This window comes from Erinaceus europaeus, chromosome 3 (assembly GCF_950295315.1).
Source record: "Erinaceus europaeus chromosome 3, mEriEur2.1, whole genome shotgun sequence".
Lineage (NCBI taxonomy): Eukaryota > Metazoa > Chordata > Mammalia > Eulipotyphla > Erinaceidae > Erinaceus > Erinaceus europaeus.
Window position 1 is genome coordinate 137,138,648 of NC_080164.1, and position 14,264 is coordinate 137,152,911.

A 14,264-nucleotide genomic window follows, 5' to 3' on the forward strand; every position below is an offset into this window, starting at 1 on the left:
ACCAACTTAACTAGACTCCCCCAAACTCCATATCTGACAGCCTCCCTGTATTTGCTGGAGTTCTAATCCTCTGCCATCCTTCTGGTAATATCTGGTCACCCTAATCTGTCATCATCAAGAATCTACTTGGATTAATTTTAACTTCAATCCTCATCATCCCTGATATTTCTTCTTAGTAATTTTCCATTCAATGGCCTACACCCTGCTCCCTGAATATAAATTCTCACTTATCCAAGGTTTATTAGTAGTAGAAATAAATTATATTTGAGCTCCTCCCCCCACCCACTGTAACAGTTATAAAAAAAAGAGATTTTACTATGTACTGCTCAGCTCTGGTTTTCCTTTGACAAGACACTGTATCATAATCCCTGCCTAAATACCCTTCTTATTACTATATTCTCCCTTTTCATTATGTTCCAGAAATGGTCACTCATTTATTCTTTTAATTTTTTTCTCTATTTAGAATTTTTTTTCTAGAATTTTCTAGTACATATATTCATGAGAAAAAAAGTCTTGGACAATCTATGAACTGTTTGTTCCAATCAATACCTGTCACATAGTATTTTAGTGAATAGATGAATTAATTCAATGACTTACTTATTTCAGGGCCTTTCAGTGTACTACCCCTCAACTCACTTTCCTTTTCAAATCAGCTTTATAGGCCAACTCCCTAGAGTGACTTTTCTAGACCACCCATCATAAATATCTCCTTTATACTGCTAATCATAACCCAGTTATAAATTTTGGTTTCATCTACAATTGATACTTTGTTTGCTTCCTTCATCAAAAGGTAACACACAGTGTTAAAACTTTTCCTCTCTTATACATTACTATTAATTACTATTAATTGCTATTAATCCACTAAAGAGTATATAACACAAAGTAGGTATTCACTTTAGTTGGACTCCAAATTTAATTGGATTTCAATTCCATTCTCTACCATTTGCAAAAAGTTGCAGGAGAGATATCACTTGACAATTAGCTCAATAAAGATGGTCCAGAGTTATCGATAGTTCTGGGACCTTTGCTGAACTCAGTCTTGGTTTCTCCACATTTTTCATTAATTGTTCCTCTACATTGATCCAAAATCTGAGGATATTTTATATTAACATTTTCTGAAACTGAAAACATACATCATACATTACTATGGCACTTGCAGTATTTTTTCAGGCAGCTTTGTCTTTTGCTTTTTTTTTTGGGGGGGGGGTGTAGGCTTACCCATTAACTTTTGAATCCAACCTATATACAAGATGCAATTGTAACAGAGAATGCTTGTTGAATACTAAGTGGAAGTTAATCATAGAGGAGAAAACAGGAAAACTGATATATAACTCTGCTGTTTGATGAATGTCTGCTATTTTAAATTTTATTCAAAAGGAAAGTGATTTATTTTGAATGTAAAATCAAGAATGTCATAATTAAATCAACAGAATTTGAAGAAAATAACTGGAAATCCTGTTGAGGACTTATTTTCTTTGTCTTACCATATGTAATTATACTGACTTTAGATCAAAGCAATAAAATATTGCTGTTAAATTAAATTGTTTGTATATTATTATATTATCTTTATTAATTTGATAAAAACAGCCAGAAATCAAGAGGGAAGGGGGTGACAGAGAGTGAGAGACACAACTCACTCAGCCCTGCTTTACCACTCACAAAGCTTTCCCCCTTCAGGTGGGGACTGGGACCTTGACGACCAGGTCCTTGGGAATTGTGGTACTTGCACTCAACCAGGTGTGCCACCACCCAGCCCCCGTTTGTATACTATTATATTGATATATGTTAAGAAATACTTTGATTTAGGATAGTTGATTTTTAAGCAACCATAGGGAAAACATTGTGGTTATATAACAAATGGGAATAGTGTTGACTACTAATATTAAGTAACTGCTTCTGTTATAGATTTTTTATCAAAAAGTGTTGGGTATTTACATGTCTACGAAAAGATTTTTTTTATCTGACATGGTCTAAGTACTATCTATATATAAGTATCATTTTTATTTTCTCAGGTTATAGGTGGATAAAGCTAGGCAATTATATCTTTTTTTAAAATTTCTTTTGGCCTCCAGGGTTATTGCTGGGGCTCAAAGCCTGCACTACAAATCCATTGCTCCTGTAGGCTATTTTTTCCCTTTTGTTATCCTTGTTTTTCATCGTTGTTGTTCTTGTTGTTACTATTATTGTTGTTATTGCTGTAATTGTTGTTGGGTAGGACAGAGAGAAATTGAGAGAGGAAGGGAAGACAGATATGGGGAAAGAAAGATAGACACCTGCAGACCTGCTTCACCGCCTGTGAATTGACCCCCCTGCAGGTGGGGAACTGGGGGCTCGAACTAGGATCCTTACTCCCGAGACAGAGCATAATGGTTATGCAAAGAGGCTCTCATTTCTGAGGTCCCAAAATTCCAGGTTCAATCCCCTGCAGCCAGAGCTGAGCAGTGCTCTGGATAAGAAAGAAAAAAAAATGCAATATGACAGAATGTTAGAAAACAGCACTCAAAATCCTCAATCAAAATGCCAAATGTTTTATTCCTATTTTACTTAATCAATTTAAAATATATTTATGACTTTGTATTTCACCAGACCACATAATGTATTAATGTCTCTACTTTGTGATACTAAGTAACCTATGTTTAATATAGATGCATCAAAGAGCACCATCTGCTTATTTTTCTACTTAAATATTTTCAGTATTGAATTTGTTGAACATAACACAATTTGCACATTAAACCTAATGTCTAACATTATTCTAGTTCATTGATTATGTGCCAATTGAACCAAGTTTATATTACTCAGTTTATTATAGGAAAAAAAAGAAAACCATGTAATTTTTCTAATGTGCCAGCATCTTAAACTTTTTCTAGAGTGTTAATTATAATTATCAACAACTAGCAAATGCACAAATCATTATTTAATACCAAACTCCTGATAAATTATAAAGCCTTGCCTAAAATGAGATTGTGTAAAACAAATCCAACACTATTTCTATCAGCTTTATTACTAGTGGTTTAGTGTTTCTAGTAACAGTCAACCTTATTTTTTATAGTAGAACATTGAAAATATCATTCTTAGTGATATTAGTAGAGAACTATTTTTCAAAAGCTAATGCTTTTTCCTCGGTTTGTGACAGCAACTAATCTAATTTCAGTTAGTAATACTGTGAAGAATTTTAATGTTTGGCTTTTATACTGACTAGGCAGCCACCAAATCGTGTAAGAAAGCAATACAACTAAACCAAACCAAACTGAAAAGTTTCAATTGAATAATATGCTCCAATCTGTATATATGAATCTCAAGTAATATACACCTGTTCCTATCTATGATTTGGTTTTCTGTTTCCTACACAAAGATTCACTCAACCATCTTCATTTAGTAATGCTTCCTGTACTATAGATAAGATTCTAGGGTAGGGAATTTTGCTTGTGAGTAGTTCAGCAGAAAAACAAATCTTAGAAAGAAAGGATAATTGGTAAGGGCTCCTGACCTTTGTAACAGCTTACCCTTATTGTGCCCAACTAGAAAAAATTTTACCCATGTGTCAACAACTTAACTATAATCCACTAATTCCCCCAATAAAATAAAAAATAATAAATAAATCCAATGATCTTATTTGTAAATATGCCAGAAGATGACCAAAATAAGTTTTCTCCTCCAATTATAATATGTAAAATTTGGAAGTGTGCTTTATTTTTAAAAATTGTTATTTATCTTTGATAGAGACAGAGAAACTGAGAGGGAATTAGAAGAGAGAAAGTGAGAAATTTGCAGCACTGCTTTCACCACTCATAAAACTTCCTTTCTTTAGGATGGGGTCAGGAGTTTGAACCTGGGTCATTGAGCATGTTAATGTGTGTGTTCAACTAGGTGTATCTCCACCCAGCCTCCTTTAGAAAATGTGTTTAAAAGCATGTAGAACTAATTTATCTAGCCATACATAATCAGTCCCATCAAATAAACTGAAATTATAGCAAATTTGTTTTAATAATGAAAGCTTTAAAACTAATAGTGTTTCTAGATGAAGCTATTTTTTAATAAAGTTCTGATGAATGAGACATATGGTGAGAAAAATTACTATAATGCTGAATGCTGGTTGAAGATCTTATTTTTATTAAGTAGTTTATATTGTGAGCTATGACTATTTTTCTATCTATAGTGGCAGCCTTGGGTAATTATCTTGTAATGTATTGTGACATTAATGCACTAGTAAACTACCGGAATTTATACCCTCATTCTGTAATAAAATCAGCAAATTGAAGAATACATACAAAGTCATCACAAGCATAAATTATGCAACCAAGTATCATGTATAACCACATGAGATTAAAAAAAAACAGAACCTCTCAGATTTACATATCAAAGGGTGTCAATGAGTTTATATACTGTGACTACTTTGAAATGTAAATTACAATATTTTACTGTAGGTTATTTTTATGGATATAGAGAGAAAGAATGAGAGAGGGAAGGGAAGAAAGCACAGCACTGCAAAGTATGATTTACTGATAAAAACACAATCTGCAAGACACATAAGAACTTAATATCTAAAGCAATACTTCTTTAACACACAAGTAAATTAGCAGAAACTAGTGCAAATATGGAGTCATATATAAATGGAAGAAGGGAAATATCTACATATATTTTTCACATTCTTTCTTTTTAAACTTTTATTTTTAAGTCTTTATTTATTTACTGGATAGAGACAGCTAGAAAAGAGGGAAGAGGGTGATAGAGAGGCAGAGAAACAGCCCTGCGTCACCATTCACAAAGTTTTCCCCCTGCAGGTGGGGACCAGGGGCTCAAACCCGGTCCTTGCACATTGTAACATGTGCACTCAACCAAGTGCACCACCACCCGGCCTCCTATTTTTCACATTCTTAATATGTGTCATATTATAGTAGAAAATAGAAAAAAGGAACATGAGGAGACTATCATATGTCTGCCCAATTTCATTGTTCCCAGGTAGAGTTTTCCCATTCATATGGAGAGACAGAAAAGGGAATGGAAAAGATATGAGAGCCCCAGAGCTTCCTCTGGTGTTATGGAATCTCCATGTAGGGCTAGGGTTTAAATTTGGGTCATGTACATGGTAAGACACATACCATATCTAATGAGTTATCTTTCAGGTCCTTAAAAGTAATTAAAAAAAAAAAGACTCATTTTTAAAGGACAAAAGGAATCCTTTGCATGTGGTATGGAATCATTACTGAGTCTTCCTCTCTAGAACTTTCTCATTCCAATTTCTATAAAAATATCACACACACACACACACACACACGTTAATAGGCTCCCCACCTACAGGGGAGTCACTTCACAAGTGGTGAAGCAGGTCTGCAGGCATCTTTCTCTCCCCTTCTCTGTCTTCCCCTCCTCTCTCCATTTCTCTCTGTTCTATCCAACAACAACAACAAGAATAACTACAACAATAACAACAAGGGCAACAAAAGGGAATAAATAAATAAATATTTTTTAAAAAAAAGAAAAGGAAAACTGATGATACAGCAAAGCTTTGACACATAGGCAGAAACTAACTGGAGAGAAAAGAAGACATGAGAGAAAACATATATGTGAAAAGAATCCTATAAAAACAATACCCAATGGATTGTACTATTTGTACTGTTAAAGGTTAATGAAGATATACTGCATTATTTAAAACCAAAAAATAGCCTTAGGATATTTGGTTAATTAAAATTAAAATATAGGTCGATATTTTATCAGTCTTGAACACTATAAAACATTTCAAGAAGCATTTATAAACATCTCTTTAAAAGTAGAAAGATAAGTTCTGAATTTATTATGCGATAATAAACATTACCCCTGACCCTTTATTTCATGACTAGATATTTAAAAAACATTAAACAGATGTTATGCATTTTGAACACATATTTTCAATTTATGTTTTAAAAAGTAAATTATATTAATCCTTAAAATGATTATTTTAAAAATGATAAACATACTAATATTAATTTTAAAATAAATAATTCTATCACTTTGACTTAAATTATCTTAATGTAAAAATTAGACAATAAAAGAAAGTGTCCATTAAAAAAAAAGCAACCAGGTAATCGCTATATCTTGGTTGGCTTACACTAGCCTTATACTAGTCATATCCCTGGGGATCCTCATCTCTTATTTTGATTTACAAATATTTCTCAGACCAGTATTTCACATTTTAGTTTATCAATTAATACTTGCTCTTTCTGATATCAAATCCATTGCCACTCACCATTGCTTTTTAAATAAGCACTGGATTACAAAATACACATTTACAAGCATCTTTTAATTAACTAATAGTTTTACTCAATGAATGAATAGTTTCTTTCAGTTTCAAAGAAAACTCACCTCTAGCAGGAGGTCTTTCTAGCTCAGAGTCAAGGTGAATTGGTGGAGAGATGTATGACACCTGTCCATGGTGTGCCTGCCCTGTGGAACCAAAAAGAAATGTTAAGAGGACATCATAGCTACATATTTTTTCTTTTTGTTTTTACGATGTAATGATGTAATAGCGTTTCTCTCCAGAAACCATAGCTTCGGGTATACAGATCTACCTACACATAAAACAAAATAGCAATCAATTAAACCAGTACTTCAATTATCTGCTTTGTTAAACTTCAGATTTATTGTGTAGTGATGCTTTTAGAAATATAATAAAAGTGACTTCATATATACAAAATAGTCAAATCCACATTTTGGTTACTATTTTAAGAAGAAATTAAGTACTTTGTACATTTGCTTTAAAGTGTTTCTAAACAGTTACTTTTGATTTCTGCATGTATGTCATTTGGATCAACAATAAATGGTATGAAGAGTTTTATACCAATCTAAATTATATTGATTTGGATAAATTTAAGACCCTAATTAATTTCTACTTTATCTTTAAAATTTAAATCTACTATTGAGCGAAAAACAAGCCTTACATGCCTATTGTATTCTATGAAAAACAACCAAAATATAAAAACCAGGTAATGGGTTAGTTCTCTATCATTTGTGCTGCACATTATCAGTTCAATCATGTACAATTAATATACTTTCTGCTTTATTTCACGTGTTACAGTTGATTTAAATAACAAGATTCACTTTAATTTTTGCTAGTCTAAACACTCAAAAAATCTTTTCATGCTTAAAGTAGCTATAGTTTGTGTACTAATCAACCAGTAAATAGAGAAGTTTGAAGCAAGAAAACATTTACAAAATTAGTTTAATTTCTAAAACTACTCTACATAAAGAAGGTTTAGATAGAAGTGGAGGACCAACCACTTTCTTTCTACAATGGGAATAGACTGTAATATTTTAAACACTTACTGTAGCAATTTACAGGGTTGTTAATCTCTTCTCCTAAACAAGAAAAGTTAATGACACATAGATTATGATAACAGTTAGAGTAACCTTCCCGTTTCAAGTAATATTCGACTTGTAATAAACTCTGCTGATTCCTCTTATGAGGCACATTTCAAATAATTAATATGGCTCCCTGTTGATAAAAGCTGCTGTTGCTCCCAGCATTTTTTTTTTAGCTAACAGCAGACACAGTGGAGAAACTATAATATACAAAGGCCCTCCAAATGGTAACTAAGAATATTGTGTACTCGCTGGTCATGTTTCAATGGAATACTAAAAGCACTATTATAATTGGAAGAATACAGTGATTGTGCACTGTAAGCAGTTCATGTTTTAATATAGTTTATTAAAAACTTTAGATTATCTCAATTATAAAAACACCTGATGTTGCCTATCTACTTGGTTACAAAAAAACATTTTCATTTGTAAGTTACTGTGCCATTACAAATAAGCTGGTTTGGAGCATTATTATGTAAAAGAATATAAGAATCTTTCCCATTGCACTGGGTAGAAATAACCTCAGCATATAGAAAACATTAGTTTCATGTCTAATAAAAGAACACAGATTCCACCACATATAATAAGCACTCATATGTGCATCATTTCCTTTTATTTAATAGCATCACTCTGGGGATAAAAGGTGTACCTCATGCTAAATTATATACATATTAAAAGTCAAATAGGCAAATGAGATTAAGCAACTGATTTAAGTGCATATAATTAGGAAATAGTATGGCCAGAGACATTTTTACTATAAATCTTGTACTATCATCTAAATTCATAAAGATTTTAATTTTATTTTAAAGAAATTCTATCTGTTACTAAACCTGAGCATAGATTTTTGAGGTTCTTCTCTTTTCTTCTTTTTTTCAGGGTCGGGGATTAATGGTTTACAGTTGACAGTAAAATAAAATAGTTTCTACGTGTGTAACATTTCTCAGTTTGCCACATAGCAATCTAGCCCCCTCTACGTCCTTCTCTGCCATCAGGTTCCAGGACCTGAACCCTCCTTCCCCATCCTAGAGTCTTTTACTTTGGTGCAATACTCCAACTCCAGTCCAAGTTCTGCTTTTTGTTTCTTCTTCTGTTCTCATTTTTCAACTTCAGAGTATGAATGGGATTATCCCATATTCATCCTTCTCTTTCTGGCTTATCTCATTTAGCATAATTCCTTCTAGCTCCATTCAAAATGGGTCAAAGAAGGTGAATTCACCATTTTTAATATCTAAGTAATATTCCATTGTGCATATATAACACAACTTACTCAAACACTCATCTGTTGTTGGACACCTGGGTTGCTTCCAGGTTTTAGCTACTACAAATTACAAATACATATTACAAATTATGCTGCTATGAACATAGGTATACACAAATCTCTTTGGATGGGTATGTTTAGTTTCTTAGTATATTATTCCCAGGAGAGGAATTGTGGGGTCATGGGGTAGGTACACTTCTAGCCTTCTGAGAATGCTCCAGACTATTCTCTACAGGAGTTGGACCAGTTGACATTCCCACTAGCAGTACAGGAGGGTTCCTTTGCCCCCACAACCTCTTCAACTTTTGTTGCTGCTACCTTTCCTGATGTATGAAATTCTCACAGGAGTGAAGTGGTATCTCATTGTCTTTATTTGCATTTTGATAATAAATGACTTGGAGCATTTTATGGCATGTAAAAATCTCTCATTCTGTGGGAGGTTTCTTTGTTTGGGTGGTGGTTTCTTTTGCTATGGAGAAGCTTTTTAATTTGATGTAGTCCCATTGGTTTAATTTTGTTTTATTCTTCTTTGTAATTGGGTTTGTATCATTGAAGATGTCTTTGAAATTTAGATGGAAAAGAGTCCTGCCAATATTTTCCTCTAAGTATCTGATAGTTTCTGGTCTAACATCCAAGTCCTTGATCCATGGAATTCACCTCTGTATTTGGTGAAAGGTACTGGTTCAACTGTTTCATTCTTCTGAATGTTTCAACCTAATGTTTCAAACACCATTTGTTGAAGAAACTCTCTTTTCTCTATCCAAACAGAAATGTTTAAAAACGAAAAAAATAAAAATGGAAGATGCTCAGTGAATCATGTGTGCATGCATGCGTGTGCATGACTCAGTTCCTTTCCTGGCACTGCATAAAAACTAAAATAGATATGACATTAGTCTCAGTTCTGGGAGTAGTCATATAAGATCAATCATGTTCAACACTGACACTTTAGGAAGTATGAGATCATGATGTTCTGATCCCTATGTGGTTTGGAAATATCAGCTTCAGTTATATGGGATAAGGATTATCAAAAGGCAAGTCCTTGAACTTGCCACAATTTTCATTCTTTCTTCAGTGACAAATACAGCTAACTGCAGGATGAGTTGTGGCAGGCAAAGTCACAGTGCTAGGAAGTGACTGTAACACTAAACTCAGAAAAAGCAGCAACAGATTTCAGTTTGGTGACTGAGATTTTTGATAAACAGAGATAAAAACAAAAACTAGAAAGAATGAAAGCTTCTGTTGACTGCATTAATTATATTCTTTAAAAGATTTGTTTTAATTCTATATCAGTGGTATTCTCACTTTTATCTCCTTAAAACATAATGCAAACTATTTGAGCCTGTAGTTGACGAAGGAAGGCAATCATTCTTGATGAGAGAGAGCATATCAGAACACCAGAACCTTGTTCATAGCTAAAGAAACAACAACAATAACAAAACCTTGATAACTATCAACATTCCACACTGATAAATGCTTTACATTATTAGAACTAATAATAATAATAAATTCCAGTTACACAAAAAACAACTTCTATATATCTATCTCTTGGGCTTTATGGAGAATAATGTCCAGTCAGAAAATATTATCAGTTTAAAAAATCTTAGAGAAGTGAAAAGCAGGCAAATAAAGTGTATCTTGAAAGACTCAGGAAAAATCCAGAATCAGAGAGTTCATACACACTGAGAGAGATGAAGAAGAAAATAGATTAAAAAATTGATTAATTAAATTTAAAAAGCTTCATGTTCTGAAGTGGAAATGTAGACTATTCAGTGTGAGGTATGTTAAAGATGTATACACTTCAAATGTGCTATTCGATAGAACCCAATGCTATACCAAAAATCCCAGATATCATTATGTATTTTGGAACAGTCACTATTCTCTCATTTTTTATTTATTTTCCAACTTTTACTGAATATGATTTCATTGAGGAATTCCATGCAAATACAGAGAGGATTTGACAGTACTAGTTACACAGAGTCTTTCCTCCCTTCCTACTAGTAATAGTCTATTTAGATATCAAGGCACAAATAGACATTTTTAGAACTATAGAAATTGGAGACAGAAAAATGTTTGATGTTCTGTACTACCAAGCTTCCTTTTCTTTCAATACTATATTTGTTTATCATTGTTGGAGTTTTACCATTACTGATCAACTTTTTCAGATAAACAGGCAGTCAGGAAATGAGTGACATCAAAGCTTCCCTCAGTGAAGTAGTACTCACACATGGTCTACCACTGGCTTGAACCTTGGTTGCACAGGCAAAGCAGGTACCCTCCCAGATGATGAGATATCTCATAAGCTTAAATTTTAGAGTGAAGAGTCAAACATCTTAAGAAATCGGTGATTTTCAAAAGTTAAATCAAGGTGATAGTTGTCAAAATGACATCAAAGGACAGAATGCAAGGGGATGCTTTATAGTCAGTTTACAAAAAACGTGCCTTCGGGCCTGGTGCAGTAGCACACCTGGTTGAGCGCACATGTTAGAGTGCACAAGGACCCAGGTTCGAGACCCAAGTCCCCACCTGCAGGGGAAAAGCTTTGCAAGTGGTGAAGCAGTGTTGTGGGTCTCTCTATCTCCTCTACCCTCTTAATTTCTGACTGTCTCTATCCAATAAATAAATAAAGATAATAAAAATTAAAAGAAAACTTGCCTTCATCCTCTTATACCTCTGAAGGTGTGTAGAACACTTTTATTTGGATAGATTAAGACACAAACAGGTTCAGAACTATTTATTTATCAAAATATATACCCTTCCATTAGGATATATCTACAAAATTAAATGCATTTCAGTCTAACATCAGAATGACCAAGGAAAAGAACAGCCTGTGTTGCTGTTTTTAACCACTTAACTATGAAACATGCAACTTACTAGGAATAACCACCAGGTATTTAAATTCTACACTTCTCAATGTCTTTATATGTATAGTGAGGATTATAATAGCACTGACTTTATATTTTCTGAAGATTAAGTAAACTAATACATATCAAATAATTATAAATGTTTGACACATAATAAAATACATCTTTGGGGCAAGGGTAGATAGCATAATGGTTATGCAAAGAGACTCTCAAGCCTGAGGCTCTAAAGACCCAGGTTCAATTCCCTGTACCACCATAAGCCAGAGCTGAGCAGTGCTATGATAAAAAATACCCCTTTGTTATTATTATTATTATTAAGTTCATTATTTTAATCTTTAATTCATTAGTTGAATAATACATGATAGAAGCTTCCTTAGGTGCTTGGCATCATCAATAACACAGAATAAGTAATAATTCACACTCTCCTTTGGAGGGAAACAATCAGTGATTAACATAAAATAGAATCATAATTTTGTATGTGGGAGATATTCAGGGCAGTGGAAACAAATAAGAACAGACTAAAAGAAATATGGAGTGGAAGAAGTAGGTTACTATTATAAGGGGTAGTCAGAGAATGTGTCATTTAATCTATGAATAACCAGTCTCTGTGGAGTTCAAAGAGACAAGAGTGATAAGAAATAATATCTGGCTTATATGGGAAGCCATAAACACATAGATGAATATAGCTAAGGACCCAGATATAATTGTAATAATTAAGAGTAAAAGAACAAAATGTGTTGGTATCTGCTGCTTTTATCTTATCACAATTATCTCCAATTTTACATAGTCATAGATTTCAGTAATTCTACCACTGATGAATGAATAACAATTTGTTTTTGGACTTCCAGGAGGCATGGCCATAGAATAACTAGGATCAGGTCATATCTCCCCCCAAAACAACAGATAAATACAAGAGACCCAACTGAACTCATAATCTATAGGTGAAACATCTGTAGCCTCAGGTGGGTGTTCACACACAGTAGGGGCAAATAGTGAAAGCAGAGCTCCAGGTAGCACTGCACTGACTGGGCCATTTTGCCCATTACACTTTAAGCACAGAGAACAGTGAAAGTTGTTTCTAGTGCTGGAAGAAACGAGAAAGAGGCTTAAAACCTCTCAATCTTTGACACGGGGGTGGTTTAGCCTTATAAATTTAAAGCAAGAACACAACATAAAACAGAGAGCATTTGTGACCACAAGACAGCCCAAAGCAACCACCTATCCATCCCACCCCACCACACCTGTTATAGATCATACAAAAAAATAATTCTGTGCTACGTATTTGGGAAAATGAACACAACCTCCTTCTTAAAATAAAACACATTTTACTTCTGCAAATCATCCATTAGCTTCTCAAGTTACATGACCTTTCAACTAAAATTTTCTATATAGTTCCATAAACAAGCTAGTATTGATAGTTTATAGTTTCAGGCAGATTTGCAGATTTCATGTCTTTTTGTTCGCTTTAATTTTAACCACTTATCTATATTTCCAATATAAATTTAAAATATATAATAGACATCATATCTCCTCCATGGTTTAACATAATATTAACATTTTCCTTTTGAAACCTTGAGGATGATGCTAAATTATTTCACTGCTGCATTGTGCTATATTATAATATAATTACACAGAGAATAAGGGATTATAATACTGAATTAAGTTTAAGAACAATATATAGAGTTTTTCCAAGTTTCTCAAATATTCTGAAAGTAGCTAAGCCTCCTGAAAAAATTAACCTCAGTTACTGATAAAAATATCAGAAGTTAATGTACTATTTGTTTTAATGGAAGATTGGGCATGCCTAACACTACAACAGCTTGCTGTTTTTGTCTTCTAATTCCAGGCTCTCTATAACCATCTGGCATTTATAAAGTAGGCTTTCAGGTGAAGATGTAAACACCAATCAAAAGTAATCATGAAAGAAAAGTATTGTCAGGTTGCCGACTTGATATCTTTACTTTCTAATTCCCCCCCCCCTTTTCCATTTTTTTACTCATACTTACTTTCAGTGAATTTAACAAGATATGAAGTAGCAAAGCAACAACTACATGCTTAATTTGCTGAGACTACAAAGTCACCGATAGAGGCACAAAGGTCACTGATAGGCTTTTCCCCAATGGATACTATTTGTCACACAGATAATAAAAAAGTACTTTTAAACAAAGCTAAGTTTCTTTTTTTTAATGTTATATGTGTGTAATTCATTCATCAAATATTTCTTCAGTAACCATTCCTTTTGGAAACCTTTGGAGACCAGCATTAATAGTACCATATTGATGAGCTAATATATTCCCTCCACTGTCCAATTTGTCTACATACAAATTACGCAACTACAGATGAGGTGTGATATGTACCTTGATAGGTAATATTATAATATTATAGTTCCTTCAAAATAAATTATAAGCAGTTATTTTAAAATACTTTTATAAATATCTTTAAAATATCTTTTAAAAATAAGAGTCATTTAAAAATAGGCAAATGGGGCGTCAGGTGGTGGCGCAGTGGGTTAAGCGCTGGCGCAAAGCGCAGGGACAGGCGTAAAAATCCCGGTTCGAGCCCCGGGTTCCCCACCTGCAGGGGAGTCGCTTCAAGGGCGGTGAAGCAGGTCTGCAGGTGTCTATCTTTCTCTCCCCCTCTCTCTCTGTCTTCCCCTCCTCTCTCCATTTCTCTCTGTCCTATCCAACAACAAAGCAACGTCAACAATGGCAATAATAACCGCAACAAGGCTGCAACAACTAGGGCAACAAAAAGGGGGAAAAATGGCCTCAGGAGCGGTGGATTCATGGTGCAGGCACCGAGCCCAGCAATAA

At 33.7% G+C, this 14,264-nt stretch overlaps 1 protein-coding gene across 22 annotated transcripts in view; it reads right to left on the reverse strand.

The window, feature by feature from the left end:
- ADGRL3 (adhesion G protein-coupled receptor L3) overlaps positions 1 to 14,264 on the reverse strand; it is an 848,379-nt gene that overhangs the window by 230,346 nt on the left and 603,769 nt on the right. For all 22 annotated transcript variants that reach the window (XM_060188015.1, XM_060188014.1, XM_060188010.1 and 19 more), the window contains one exon: positions 6,340 to 6,420. In XM_060188015.1, coding sequence (XP_060043998.1) covers positions 6,340 to 6,420 — 81 coding nt within the window. The remainder of the gene's footprint in view (positions 1 to 6,339; positions 6,421 to 14,264) is intronic.